Source organism: Magallana gigas, chromosome 2, assembly GCF_963853765.1.
Source record: "Magallana gigas chromosome 2, xbMagGiga1.1, whole genome shotgun sequence".
Classification (NCBI taxonomy): Eukaryota; Metazoa; Mollusca; class Bivalvia; order Ostreida; family Ostreidae; genus Magallana; species Magallana gigas.
The window spans coordinates 1,271,418-1,286,181 of NC_088854.1; the positions used below are offsets into that span (position 1 = coordinate 1,271,418).

The 14,764-nt window shown below is 32.9% G+C and overlaps 2 protein-coding genes across 2 annotated transcripts; one reads left to right on the top strand and one right to left on the bottom strand.

The window, feature by feature from the left end:
* LOC117681161 (E3 ubiquitin-protein ligase TRIM45) lies at nt 1-5,790 on the top strand. Its single transcript, XM_066074431.1, has 3 exons — nt 1-103; nt 718-1,622; nt 1,923-5,790. Exons 2-3 carry the CDS (start codon nt 746-748, stop codon nt 2,285-2,287), a joined length of 1,242 nt encoding a protein of 413 aa, XP_065930503.1. The 5' UTR covers nt 1-103; nt 718-745; the 3' UTR covers nt 2,288-5,790.
* Nucleotides 5,791-8,210: 2,420 nt separating this feature from the next.
* Nucleotides 8,211-13,122, bottom strand: LOC105336623 (glutamate--cysteine ligase regulatory subunit). The gene is made up of 7 exons (XM_011441001.4): nt 12,987-13,122; nt 12,618-12,683; nt 11,927-12,008; nt 11,708-11,767; nt 10,996-11,198; nt 10,557-10,671; nt 8,211-9,714 (listed from the first exon to the last, which is right to left on the bottom strand). The coding sequence occupies exons 1-7, from the start codon at nt 13,098-13,100 to the stop codon at nt 9,536-9,538; spliced, it is 819 nt and encodes a 272-aa protein (XP_011439303.3). The 5' UTR covers nt 13,101-13,122; the 3' UTR covers nt 8,211-9,535.
* Nucleotides 13,123-14,764: the final 1,642 nt, after the last annotated feature.

Consider the following 14,764-nt stretch of genomic DNA (forward strand, 5'->3'; position numbering starts at 1 on the left):
ACCAAACAACATAAACAAACAAGTGTTTTCAAGTTAGAGAATTTTTGCCACCTTGACATAGTACCTTCCTTTCTACACCGTAGTGCGAAGCACAAAGTTTCGGGTAAGCTTTGATATCAGCTGGGTGTGGCATATAATTTTGAATAAGTAAAAAATGATTTATTATGATCTTTGCTCATTTTTTTTATTTACACTGTATGGAAAGTGCTAATCGAGAATGTACTTGTTTTGAATCAACAGATATTTTGTTTTGGGTACTCTTGTTTATGCTTAAAAATGCAGAAATGGAAGTGACTAGGAAGGTTTATGCTAGTTTTGGATACTTTGAAACATCTTGATACTCAGTTTTCCAGAGAACCATAACTACTGCTGTTTCAAGATAACGTGTTACTTTTTGTATAAGTTAATGTAAAAGTGTGTTTTTGCAACATACAATTAATGTATTTTTGCGATTGTCGAACTTTGAAACTAAAAATGCGAGTGCACGCATATTTTATTTGTATGGTTTAAACCGAAAATGTATTATCCATAGTGGTTGCTCGGCTATTTAGGGCTGCTTTATGGAAAATGAAAGAATAGATTTTTAATGAATTTCACAATGCACGTTAATACTTTTATAGCATAAAATGATTATTTAATTTGTCTTATGACACTGGAGGTGCTTGCTACGTATAATGAGAACAATTAATTTATAAATGCAAAAATTACACTTTTCAGATTGATTTTTCTACAAAGTATTTAAAAGATGGACCCTATGTACAGCCTCCAGGATGTGATATGGTGCGATCTCTGCGAAACTCGGGTCCCCCAAAAGCACTGCTACACATGTAACAAAAATCTGTGCAAAACCTGTGAGGAAGAACATCTCTCAGACTCATCTAAGGTACACAGATTTGTTCCATTTAGATTTCGGAGATCTATTTCTAAGTGTCAAAAACATTCACTTAAAATGTGTGAATGTTTCTGTGAACAATGTGCCATTCTTATTTGTGGGTATTGTGCTTCTTCTAATGAACACAGAGACCACAAAATTAGTAATGTGGTTGAAAAACTCGGGGGCCAAAACCATGTGTTACAAAATGATATGCAAGAAATAGAAAAATCCATTTATCCCCAATACCGAGAATGTGCATCTTGTATCTTAATTCAGATATCTGATTTAAAGGAAAACTCTCAGAAATTAACAACAGCTGAAAATAAACATAAAGAAGACTACAGTCATTTGAATGCCCTAAATAAGCAAGAAGAAATCAGAAAAATCATATCTGAGATCAGACAGTGCGCTGCTAATATAAAGAAACTAATGACATCTAATGATGTTATACCTGTCTGTGCCTACAAATCCAGGAACGCTGAATTTAGGAAAAAGTTTTGTTCTTTATCAGCTGTTCAATCTACTTACCTTGACAGACCACTTGTTGATGAACCATGTGTTATCTCATATATAAAAACAAAGTATAGAGTCTTAAGTAAACTAATCGGAGTGTGCTGTCTGAGTGATGAACAAATCTGGACGTGTGGATATAATGACATAACCATGAGACTGTACAACCTGCAGGGGGAACCAGTGGAGTCCATCAAAACCAAGTCAGAGGCCATGCCATGGGATATAGCACTAACAGGTACTAAAGATTTAGTTTATACAGATATTTATGATAGGACAGTGAACATAGTAAAGGATACACAAATTCAGACGGTTGTCAAACTACGCAAATGGTTACCTCACAATATCTGTTGTACCTCCTCTGGTGACATCTTGGTTGTGTTGATCAGTTGTTATGAAAAACCAACAAAAGTTGTGCGTTACTCTGGCTCAACAGAGAAACAATGCATACAGTTTGATGATAAAGGGCAACCCCTATACTCATCTGGTTATACTAAATACATCTGTGAGAACAGGAATCAAGATATCTGTGTTTCAGACACTAGAGCCCATGCAGTAGTGGTGGTCAATCAGGCCAGAAAACTCAGGTTCACCTACACTGATCCTTCAACTACCAAGAGACAATTTACACCTAGAGGCATCACTACAGACAGCCAGGGTAGGATCCTGATAGCAGCCCGTATCAGAAAAAAATACTATATCCACATCATAGACCAGGACGGACAGTTCCTCCGCTGCATTGACAACTGTGATTTATTCTCCCTGTCCGCTTTATGTGTCGACTCCAGGGACAATCTCTTGGTGGCGGAGTACAACTCAGGAAAAGTAAAGAAAATACAATACTGCTGTGAGAAAAAAAGATATCAAGCTTTAAAGAAATTGCCAGCTTTGAGCCTAAATTGAAGCACAAGCAGAGGCCCCTTGGTCTCATCTCTCAACAGGTCGATGATGTACGTCAAGAACGTCTTCATTTAAAAACAAACTTTAGCTTTAAAGGGGCATGGTCACGATTTCGGTCAAATTCTATTTTTCTGTTTGTTTTATTTAGAATGGTTTAGGAATGCATTTACTATGACCAAATGAAATTTGAGTGTCAGTAGTAAGGTTATAAGCAAGATACAGGGATTACAATTCTTTGTCATGTAAACAAGGCTCGTGTCCTGTTTTTGTTTACATTAGTTTAATATACAAGTAAACATTCTTTTTGAAGCTGGTTTGTCTATCTTCTTATTCGTTATAGGCATAAATAAACTGTTCCTAGTGTTTACCACATTTGTTTTAGGTCTATAACTGGAGTTTTTACTTCCATGTTCAAAGTTTAAACAAAAGCTTTGTTTACATTGCAAAGAAGTGTAAACTCTGTAACTCGCTTATAACTCAACAAATGGCACTCAAATTTTGGTCGCCTATTAAAAATTCCTTGGTGAAGCATTGTGAACATTAAAATTGGAGTAATAATTTTTTTTTACCAAAATCGTGTCCATGCCCCTTTAATAGCTTTATTACCTGTTTACCTGTCACAAATTATATTATAACTTTTCTCCATACTTCCGTTTTTATGCATAATTTCATTAAATTATTTCCAAAGTTGGTTTCCATATTATATAGTTTATTGATTTCACGAACAGTGTTCACTGAACAAAATTTGTAAGTGTTCACCAAGTATAATGTATTTACTATACAAAATAAACACATTTATTTGTCTTGTTGATGGGGGACTGATTTCCATTAACTTTTTAAAAAATTTGCGACCCAAAACATTGACCTTTGCTAAATATAACAAACACTTCTGGTTTGGTTCAAATTTCGCTTTTATGACGTTAGACTTAAAAAATATATATATATAAAAGTTTTCTTCGGATTGCTGTCAAGGTAAAAATAAACAGCAAATTTATAGTGAGTATAACCTGTTGTAGAAACACTGCACTAATATTCTAGCTGTGTCCTAAATATTCATTTTGGCCATATTAAGTATTTGTCTTTTTAAACTATCAAGAAAGACTAATGACATTTACAAAAATTGCCAATCATATTAAGCACGCGCAGAAAAAGCCAATTTAATGTTTTTACATTTCGCAATGGGCAATTGATTTCAATCGTCGTTGTCCTTTTTATCTGTTCTGTTGATAAAAAGGCATATCCGTTACAAAATGTTCAAAATTCCCCATTATTTTATTTCGCAATTTTTCAAATTATTCTATTCATCAAGGTGAACACTTGGAAGTTTTGTTGAGTGTATGTGTTTCTTTTCTAATTGTGTGTCCATTTCTATCCTATGTCTTTGTCTGAACAATATTTATATTCTGGTTTGTCCATGTTACTTTTATATTCATTGTGTATCCTTGATTTTATTGTGTCCATGTTTCTATTCTGTCTTTGTCCATGTTACTTTTTTTATTCATTTTGTATGCTTGATTTTATTGTGTCCATGTTTCTATGTTGCATTTCTTTTAAATAATCAGTGTTTCTATTCCATATCTGCATTTTCATAAATTTTCTTTGTCTCCATTGTATGTCTATGTCTTCATTTTATTCTGTGTGATCATTTTTAGCTTACCTGAGCTGAAAGCTAAAGTGACATTTCTGATAAGATTGTTGTCTGTCTGTCTGTCGGTCCGTCCGTCTGTCAACTTTTCACATTTTCAACATCTTTTCCAGAATCACTTGACCAATTTCAACCAAATTTTGCACAAAGCACCCTTGGGCAAATGGAATTCAAAGTTTTGAAAATTAAGGATCAGCCCTTTTACAAGGGGAGATAATTATTGAACATTTTTGTGAAATTTTCAAAAATGTTCTTCTCAAGAACCGTTTAGCCAAGAAAGCTGAAGCTTATGTGGAAGCATCCTCACGAAGTGTAAATTCAAAATTGGGAAAATCATGACCCCGGGGTAGGGTGAGGCTAAAATGGGGGTCTAATTTTTAAATAGGAATATATAGAATAAATCTTTTAAAATCTTCTTCTCAGAAACGAATCATCCAGAAAAGCTGAAACTTATGTGCAAGCATCTTCATGTAGGGTAAATTCAAAGTTGTGAAAATCTGATGGGGATCGAAATTTTACACAAGAATATATAGAGAAAAGTCATTAAAAACTTCTTAGAAATTTGTGTAGAAGTATCCACAGTTAGGGTAGATTCAAGTTTGTTTAAACCATGATCCCCAGGGGTAGGATGGGGTCACAACGGGGGCACGAATTTTAACATAGAAATATTTAGAGAAAAGTCTTTTAAAAAAACATTCTTTTAATAACCATTTGCTTAGAAAATTGTAACTTTAGTGACAGCAATATCAGATGGTGTAGATTCAAATTCGTTAAGATCAAAATCTTGAGGAGTAGGTTTCGGTCACATTGGAGATCCAATTATACAAAGGAAAACATTTTAATTATTCACAAAAACTAAAATGTTATCATATACGGTTTTATTTATATGCAAGCATTTTGACATATTGCCGATTCTTTCAAATTGTTTAGACTTTGGTCCCTGGGCGATTCTTGGGCCTTGCAAGGGGTTTAGAGTTTGATGTTGGTTTATATCCCAAATATAAACAATTGTTTAGGATATTTTTTTGAACTGCAACGCTCAACATGTGATATGAGTATAAAATCATCCTGTTAGAAAAGGAAGTTGATATTATACATGAATATCAAGGGGGAAAATGGACTTTTATTTATACAGGATCTAAATGTATTATTGTCCAGATATTTAGTGCTATGACTCTATTAAGCTGATTTTATCATGCCTAGTGTTGCTCAGGTGAGCGATGTGGCCCATGGGCTTCTCGGATTAAGTCCTTTCATCTCGAGACTGTTTTTATTACCGATTATTTGACTTTGTTTTTACTAAGTGTTTGAATTTCATTGATGTTTTCAAATATATTCATGAATCTATACTACCCATGCGTCATTTAGTAATTTTTATGTCCACTCTGTGTCTGAGTTTCTATTTCATGTCTGTGTTTCATTTGTGTAAATGTGTTGCCATTGTGTCGGCATTTCATTGTTAGATCTTGGTTTTTAATTGCATGTCTGTGAATCCTTCAATGCCCATTTTCAATTTTTGTTTCTCTGTCGTGTTTCCATTATGTACCCGTATTCTGCCTGGCGCAGGCACATATATACCTAACCACGCACAACAAAAGTCACATGGTTTCATATTTTTGTGTGGTATACGTTGCCGTTGTGTAAAAGATTCGTAAAAACAAATAGAGATAATTTCAAAATAAGAAAATGTAGAACTTTTACTTTATACCTTAGTCTGGCTTAAAAATGCTTGTTAATTACATTAAAGACCATAATGGCACGCCTTACTTTTAAGAATGTTTTATATGTATGATAAATTTTCATCTGTAATTTTACTTGAAAATTCAATTCAATGCTGAATAAAACAATTACTAATATAAAACAGACTTACATAGTGGTTTAATTGAGGTACTCATCAAACAGGATGGAGAAGGATTGACAAATGAGTGACCACATTGGTCAGTAAGTAACGGTATGGGCTTTAGGCCCACGGAAAGTGATTGATTGACCCGAACTAAATAGTTAACTTGTACCAAAGATGTCTATATTAAACTAAAAAAAATGTTAGCTTATACCAAAAATGTTTATAGTATAAACATATTTGGTACAAATTAACAATTTTTTTTAATAAACTTTATACCAAACTGAAATTAAGTACAAAAATGTTCGTGAGTTATAAAAATTGAACTACAGGCAACACATTCCCGTGTTTATATTTTGTCTTTGTTCCTGTTATATTGCGTGTTTAATACAATGTGTTATACTGATTTGTGTTGTATGTGTGTCTATCCTGTGTCGGTTTCAATTCTGGTTTGTGTGTTCCAGTATAGACACATAATGCAAAAAATAAAGCCAGCATAGAAATGCAGACACTAAACGAAAACGTATACAACTGAAACATGACAGAGAATCACTGGTGAGAGAATGGAAACACATTCATACTAGATGCAAGCCTTTCCATTGGGTGATAATTTCCATTCTGTATCGGTTTTCATCGTGTTTTCGTTCATTTCATGTCTGTGTCTTTGTCTTGAGTCATTTACATTCCATTGTATTTCACTTTTTTGATATCTGGGTTTAAATTGTGTCTGGGGTTTATCAGTTTATTGTCTGTGTTTCCTCTTATGTCCGTCTATATCATCTCCCAAGAAAAACAATAAGGCCAAAAAAATTAATGATTTGTTTCTCAGGCACCGCCGCATCAGTAAAATCATCGCCGCATCAAACTTTTTTATCGTTATTTTTCCGGATTTTTCATATCTTATCAATATCGGTTTTCTCTATTATAAAATCAATGTGACCAAACGCTCAGAATAAAGGCTTGTCTCTGTCAGTAAAAAACGTTATTTTATCTGACACATCTACCCAGTGACCAACCTAGGGGGCTACTTGGGCTAAATACAAGTTTATGTCAATATAAGGACTCGCTATGTGGTTGGTAACTTCGCCAGAATTTCCTCAGAAAGAGAGGTTAAAGTTGCCCTGTATTCCGAGTTTATGATCGTGAAAGTTAACTCCAAAAGCAATAAAATGATAATCATCTAATTCAAAAGACATTGTCATAGCCTAAGTTAAATCCTGTTGTGATTAATAACAAGCGACTGTCTTATTTTTAGAGGTTATAGATACGGTTGATGCATTCTCACACTGTGCACTGAAAATTACAACCGATGTTTATAACTTTAATTGCTGATATTAAAATTAGTTGGTAACTTGTAATTAGTTAATAACTCTGCCAAATTCGTGCTAAAATAATCATAAAACCGTTTATCTACAGTTATCTTTAAAATAAAACAGATCCAACTAATATGACGGTTGTAATTGGGTCAAAGGGTTGGACTAATACCTCCAAAATATACTGAAACACATAGACTGATTTCATTTGTCATTTAGCCAACACAATTACGAAACATTTCATCTACAAAATGTATGAATACACCTAATAAATTAAATTTAAAAAAAATGGATAAGATTTTAAATTTTTTAGGAGTTGTTTTATTTTAATTGACTTGCTTTTATTCCAATTCAAATTAAGGTTGAATATGTATATTCTATTCATGTATTATCATTAGCATTATGCCATTTTCAAAGAATGGAAGTCTACCTGATTTCTCAAATTTCTCCCTATTTTTCTGTGAGGGAGAATTTCAGAAATGAAGTCTTCCTATACTAAGTTTGCTCTAGGTTGGTCCCTGTTAACACTATCACTGAAATTTCTCTTTTATCTTAAGAAATTGAAGCTTCAGTGATATTGCCTAGTAGCAGGAATAAAGGACAATTGAATTGTTTGGGAATTTTATGATGACTAATTTACTTTTTCTTAATTTCTGTCCTCAAGGCACTGGAGATTGATAAGAAAACACCCCAAATGAATGCTTTATTTGATAAATTTTTATATGGCAAATTCAACTGTGAAATGCCATAGAAATTCCTCTATTTCAGTTCAGACTTGTGTTGTTACTGTGGAGGGGAAAGATGGGCTGCAAAATGAAGCAGGGGCACAAACCATTTGTCATGTTTGTTCAATTGCAAAAACTCAACCTTCGAAAATTTAAGGAAACAGCTAGAATCAGCTAAAAAGAACAAATTAAAAACAAATATTTAAACTTTGCCAATGTATCAGCTTGATGAATATCTGCTGATGAGTACACAAATAAATCATAAAATATGGGTTAACGTCATTGTAAATTTTGTCTAAAAAAAAAAAAAAAAAAAAAAAAAAAACCTGCCTGCCTCATCAAAATTTCAAAATTTTGGCCCGAGAAACTAATGATTAATTTTTTGTGGCCTAAATACTTTGAATTTGTCTTAGAAATGAATATATTCATCATCTTCACAAGATTACCAAACAACCTGAATCTCATTAACAAATAACAATTCTATAAAAGATAATGTGATAACTATAAGTAATTAGCTATAGCATAAAAAGTTTGGAAGTACATTTTGTAGAAATTTGACCTATTATACTGTATATAAGATAAAAAGACAATATATATACTCATTGCAATTTAATTACATACATGTACCTGTCAATTAACACTTGCAACATCACAACATGTTTAAGACATTAATAGTTATGGAGAAAAAAAATGGAATTTTCCCTTCATTTTGTGTAAATAGAACACATCTTCTATGCAAGTCTTCAAAATGGGATTCATTCCCATATTGTTTATGAAGCTGTTATGAGAACTTGAATTCTGATTTAAAATCAAACAATTTTATCAGAAAATCCTTAAATGCATTGTTAACAATCATTTAGAACTTTACATATAAAATCATATATTTAATACAAAGTATTAATAAACAACATTACATTGCTCAATGGCAAAATTAACAATGAAAGAATGAAGGGTCCAAAAGTACCATCTATATACATGTCATTGAATTCCTGCATATGTGTTAAGAATATATCTCAAAACAATAAACAGATTATATATTAAATGTCATTCATTTTCTTCGTAAAATTATGATTTATTTTATTAACCACCAACCCCTTCCCTCCCCAAAAATCATTATTTATCACATTGTCAATTTTTTAGCCATTTTTGAAAAGAGATCTTAATTTGTAGAAAACTAATTCAGAGGTTCTGATTAAAGCAAAATATTGAATTACCATCTTGTACCAAATTGAGATTGCTTCATACATGTATATTTCCATAATACAGAAATCTTTCTTCCGATGAAATATGAAAGATCATTTTTCACAAAAGTTTAAGTTACATGTAGAATTTTTAAAATACATATATAACACTTTCAAATCAAATATTTTCTGGTAAATACATTTCAAATTTCTTAATTTAAACACTTGTTCCAAGGATTACTTGCATTAAAAGTAATCTTTGATGATGTATAAAAATGCTTATTTGCAAAAAATGTGTTGCAAGTCTCACCCCCTAATGGTTATACTAACTGCAATATCTGTCAAATTAAAATATTCAATGTATCAATCACAAAATCTGATCAACAATAGAAATATTTGTTTCAACAATGTTTTTTCATGATAGGAGAGGTTGCTAGTCCTTGATTTATCACTGATTGAAGAAAGACACAAAAAGCAATAAAGATGAAACCATTGTCATTTCCACTACAATTAAGCCACGTACAGCCAAGATGGATAAATCTTGAGCTCACTTTCTGCGACGGGTATCACGGCCACACTTTGTAATGTAAGCTTTGGTTTTAATGATCCCCCGACATTTTATGAGCACCGAGTAGCGCATCACCCACAGCATCTCCCAGAAGTCACTGTCTTTCTCTGTTGTGTTTGTCTTGATAATTTCACTTAATTTCTCATTTGGAAGTATGTCTGAAACAAACAAAAACAAATCTCAAACAAGTTAGATCTTATAAACAAAACACACAAAGAAAATTGTAACTGTCAAGCTCTCTTGACAAGATGATTAAAATGAAGGTGTTTGTTTACAGGACAGTCTTTCAGGTCATAGGTAATACTTCCACTGAGAGTTGGTTTTAATTTGAGTGTAAAAATATTTGAAGGCTCCTTAGGCAAGCTTAGAATAGAAGTGACAGAGTCTCTAAAATAATTATACATTATCAATTTCAAATGTCCAGCATTCTGGATTTATCTGTATGCGTATATATCTCAGTGTGATGCTTAACTCCCCTACTCCTCTATAGACATCATTTCAACAACCCATGGAAGTTTTATGTCTGATTTCATCAATAAAGACCAAATTTTAAACATATTCTCAATTTTCACAATCACATTAAAAATTTGACTGAGATTTACACCATTTAAATGTACAATCAATGAAATATATACATCATAACCATACACATTAAATGACACTAGACAAAGTTGTTTTGATCTCAGAAGCCATATACTGTTAGAATATATTACAACTTGGTGGCCAAAACAGTAACTTACCTAGCAAAACAATAATATATGATATTACAAATAATATTAATTTTTGTTTTTTCATTTTTGAATTTTAACTTCATGTCATGAAAAACATCTGTGTATTAAATTGTATTGATGTATACCTGATACAATGCCCCAGCTAAACAAGATTACAACTATCTATAGGATAATTCTAATACAGATAAAGAGAGACCACTCTAATTCTGTTATTTCTGTACATATTACGGTCCGAGTAGTATTGTTCTGGGATGACTTGTCTCCCTTACCTCTAGCATCGTTGTGACTGAGGAGCTGTATGTCGTTCTGTTTGGCATACTCCGTCAGATCTTTGGGCATCACACAACACGACTCCAGGTTCACTTGGTTAATCCCTGGCTTAATCTGGGAGATTAAGATAATCACTTTCAAGGTTAATTATTCCCCAACTTTGTAATATGTTTAGGTCTTTTGATGAATAAATTAACTCAAAATATTGGTATCATAACAATATTCATTGAACAGTACCATACCTTTGTAATACAAATAATACAAGTATAAACTAGGTATATCATATTATGTGGTACTCACTACAGAAAAATTTTATCAATGTGGTGCAGATTATTAAAGAAGTTTTGGATCATACTTCAAATAAGACTGTGGATACAAAATACCTTTTACAAACACTTCTAAAAACATTCATCCATTAGATTGATTTAACTAGGTCACCTTGGCCCAATTGTATAGCTCCTCTAACTGCTCTTTATTTAGATCAGCTATTCCAAGGGACAGAACTCTCTCTCCCTCCACCATCTCCTCCAGAGCTTCCCAGTACGGCTGGATGACAGACAGCGACACTTCCTCATCCTCCTCTAGCTCCGGTAGTGCCAGAATCACTGTCTCAATGAACGTGATGTTAAGCTCTGTTAAAACTGAAACACAAGAACTATCATCTTCAAATCCTGTAGGTGATGATATGCTATTAAGCTATTAATTAAAAACTGAATATAAAAATTTTATTCATCTTCAACATGTTCAAAATCATCATCATTGTCATCATCATCTTTACACCTATTAATCATTCTATTTATCATTTTTTTCATAACAAAATCATCTAATCATAATACATGTATTACTATTATTAAAACCCACTTATAATGCTCATCAGATAACAAAACAAAACAAAATAATAAGTTGGGCATCCATATTTACATACTGTAGAAACACCTATTTTTTCGTTGGGTCAAAATTTCGTGTTTTTTTAACCAAATAAAATTCCGTTGGCATTTAATTTCGTTAAATTTTTATCTCTTTGTATTTATTATACTTTGGTTAAAAATTCGTCATGGATTTAATTTCGTTGATTTATACTGCCAACGAAAATAACGAAATTAAATCCTCAACGAATATTTCTGCTTCTACAGTATCATGAACCACTCACCTTTCTCTATTCCCTCCTTCAGTGTGGATGGGGGCAGTAATTTACACAGGAAAACTTTCACTATAAAGAGATAAAGAAATAAAAGATGAAACTTTACCCGATATCTATAAAAAAAAACCTATTCTTCAGTTCATGAAGAGGCTGAATGTTGACAGAGTTATTGAGCTCACATAATGCTTTCATCAGCTTTCTATAACACGTTCACACAAAGATTTTTACCTGTAACTTTCAGGTCACCTCTCTCATCAGCAGGGAGTGCCTCCATAAATTTGGTGGACTTGCACTCCAAACTGGTTTCATACTGCCAGAGAAATAAAAAATTTAATGACCCTTATAGTAGGGAAAAGTAATGAGTACTGTAAAATCCTCATTCTTCATGGGGGACCAATGTTTGTGACTTTAATACATATAAGTAACCCTTTCCCACAAATTTACATCCTCAAGAATGTATATACAAACATTTGTTTAATTTCATTCAAATTATCCCAATTAATACACTACCAAAATTATGATCCAACAAACCAGGAAAATTTTAGCTACCCACGAACATTGACCCCTATAAATAAAAAAATGTCCACAGTATGTCATAATATAGAAAACAAGGCTAAGAAGATAAAGTCCTATGCACTGCATGTACAGATCTAGAGACAATTAAGGTTCCCTCCCTACCTCAATCCACCCCCTGAAAAAACACAATTATCCCTCACTATTAACTTCCTGAGAAAGAAATCTAGTGCCCCCCCCCCCTCCCCTACTCCAAGGTTTTTGAGAAATAAACCACATGCAGGTTTGACTTTCTATTCAGAATTACTCTGAAATGTGTTCTATTTATTGACATTTGGTTTTGAGGGAGCTGCTGGTGTTGCTTTTTTGGTTAAAAAAATAGGAAGTGTACACAGGTGTGAATTACCTGAAGTGCTGTTTTGTCAGCACTGTCCAGGTAAGTTTTTAGTGCAGAATCGATGCATTCAGCAATCTGGAATAAATAAACAACAAGAAGTCAGATAAACAACGAGCAGATAACTCTTCGCGTCAATAAAAATGTCAGTAAGCCTGCTTGTTAAATTATTTTCTTTAACGTATTTTCTACAATACAAATAGAAAATACGCTGTAGAAAAAAGCAGACGCACCAAAATTGTTGCTGTCATCTGACAAGGAAATAATCCTATGAGGAAGCACCTGCTAAATATCGTATGAACATTATCGAACGCAGTTTAAGGATAACGGTTACATTACTTCTGTGCTATTTTTAGAACTTGTAAACAAACAAGAAATTACCTCTGCAGTTGCCCCGTGGTTTGGGTGTCTTTTCAGTCTGTTCCAGTTGACGATATTTCCGCTATGGACAGTCAAACTCGTTACTTTTGGTATAACCGGAATCTCTTCGCTCATTTTGTTAGTTACCACGATAGACCTGGTCAGTAAAAAGCTTGCAAATTCTATACGTAAAATTCTCTATATCAAACGTTCACATGATCATCATTAGTTTATGTAGGACGACGAAGTTCTAGAACAAGAACTATACTCTGACATACTTACACGGGGAGAAGGGGGGTGCATCGTTAAATTGTTTAAAAAGTGGGTACTTCAGGGGTTATTTTCCTTCACTTTTTAAACGATGCTTTTTTTTTTTTTTTTTTTTTTTTTTTACAAAAGTACTTGTGCTTCCATACTTGTGCTTTTCAGATTTTTTTTTACCTACAGTGCAGTAGAATTCTTACATACATGTAATACTCAAAGAATGATTCCTTATTTCTTATATTTTGAATATTGTTATAATTTTTAGCAATTGTGCGATTTAAAATCACTATTACAGTGTATTAATACACTGCCAACGGGTATTTTAATTACAAGATATATGTTAATTTATACTATTAATAAAATTAATACTTTTCAGTTTTGGTATGGTCTCAAATAAATGATGTTAGGTAACCAATATACATGTGTAACCGAGCTGTAAGAAAATCCAAAAATGAAGATAAAAGTGAACAGCTTTGTCTCTTTGACATCAATGCAGAGAATGTCTTAAACCAGAAAAACAAACTAATGTTCTTTAATTTCTAATATCAGTAGTTATCAAATATTATCATTTGTTTAGATGGGGACGGGATTGACGATAATGTTATGTTTGAAACATTCAATTTTAAAAAACAGGTGCACGTGGCAAGAAAATTTCACTATATGTTGAAAAATGAATCTTTATATAGTATCTAAAATAAATAAAGCAAATTAAAGATGACTTCAGAAAATGTTCAAAGCTAATTTTTTTATCATCTTCCCAAGTCAAGGGTTTCCGATCCGCTCCGCTCTACACAAACCCAAAGGTTTGTGTAGAGCGGAGCGGATCAGAAACCCTTGACTTGGGAAGATGATTTTTATATAAAGTTTAACTTTTATTTCACTTCATTTGGTTTCTATAGGCCACCACACCACCCACTTGGCCAGACATGATGTAGTCTTACTGCATCGTGACTGTTCATGCATTTGACTTTCTTAATTCAGACATTGCAAAACATGCTATCAAGCATGTGGCCCCAATTAATGATGAACACCAACCCCGAGTGTTCGAATCGCAGTGTCGTTGGGTTATGAGCTTTCCCATGTATAGGATAAAGCTTAATTATTAAACTTGACTAGCTGGAAACAAATTACATTCCATCACAAATTACACAAGATTCTGTATAAAATTTACATGACTGAACCGTGTTTTAAAAGGAATTGATGGCCGTGGCTATTTTTCACTACTAGTATATCAAGCTCTTTAAGCCCTGTATTCTATCCTGAAATATTTGAATTTTATCTTCAGTAAATACCTGGTAATAGAAACTTTGGCTAAAATCATAATTAAAAAAGTTAAAGTAGTTCTGGTAGGTAATTTGTTGGGCCTCCAGCCTCCGGACCAATAAATGGACCCTTCAACATAAGCCAGGCACGTAGCATCGTTTTTGAAAGTGGGGGGGGGGGGGGCCAGACTCATCCAAAAAATCTTGACAAGCCAAAAAAAAAAAAAAAAAGGAAAATGTTACGTTTCCCAAAATCTTCAAAATCCTAATCCG

What these genes read in the sequence shown, in the direction of transcription:
- LOC117681161 (XM_066074431.1), top strand. Translation starts at nt 746, where the DNA reads ATGGACCCTATGTACAGCCTCCAGGATGTGATATGGTGCGATCTCTGC. An exon ending in ATGGGATATAGCACTAACAG is followed by an intron (nt 1,623 to 1,922) that starts GTACTAAAGATT and finishes TCTGTGTTTCAG; the next exon opens with ACACTAGAGCCCATGCAGTA.
- LOC105336623 (XM_011441001.4), bottom strand. Translation starts at nt 13,100, where the DNA reads ATGAGCGAAGAGATTCCGGTTATACCAAAAGTAACGAGTTTGACTGTC. An exon ending in GAAGGAGGGAATAGAGAAAG is followed by an intron (nt 11,199 to 11,707) that starts GTGAGTGGTTCA and finishes CTTGTGTTTCAG; the next exon opens with TTTTAACAGAGCTTAACATC. An exon ending in CAGTCACAACGATGCTAGAG is followed by an intron (nt 9,715 to 10,556) that starts GTAAGGGAGACA and finishes TGTTTGTTTCAG; the next exon opens with ACATACTTCCAAATGAGAAA.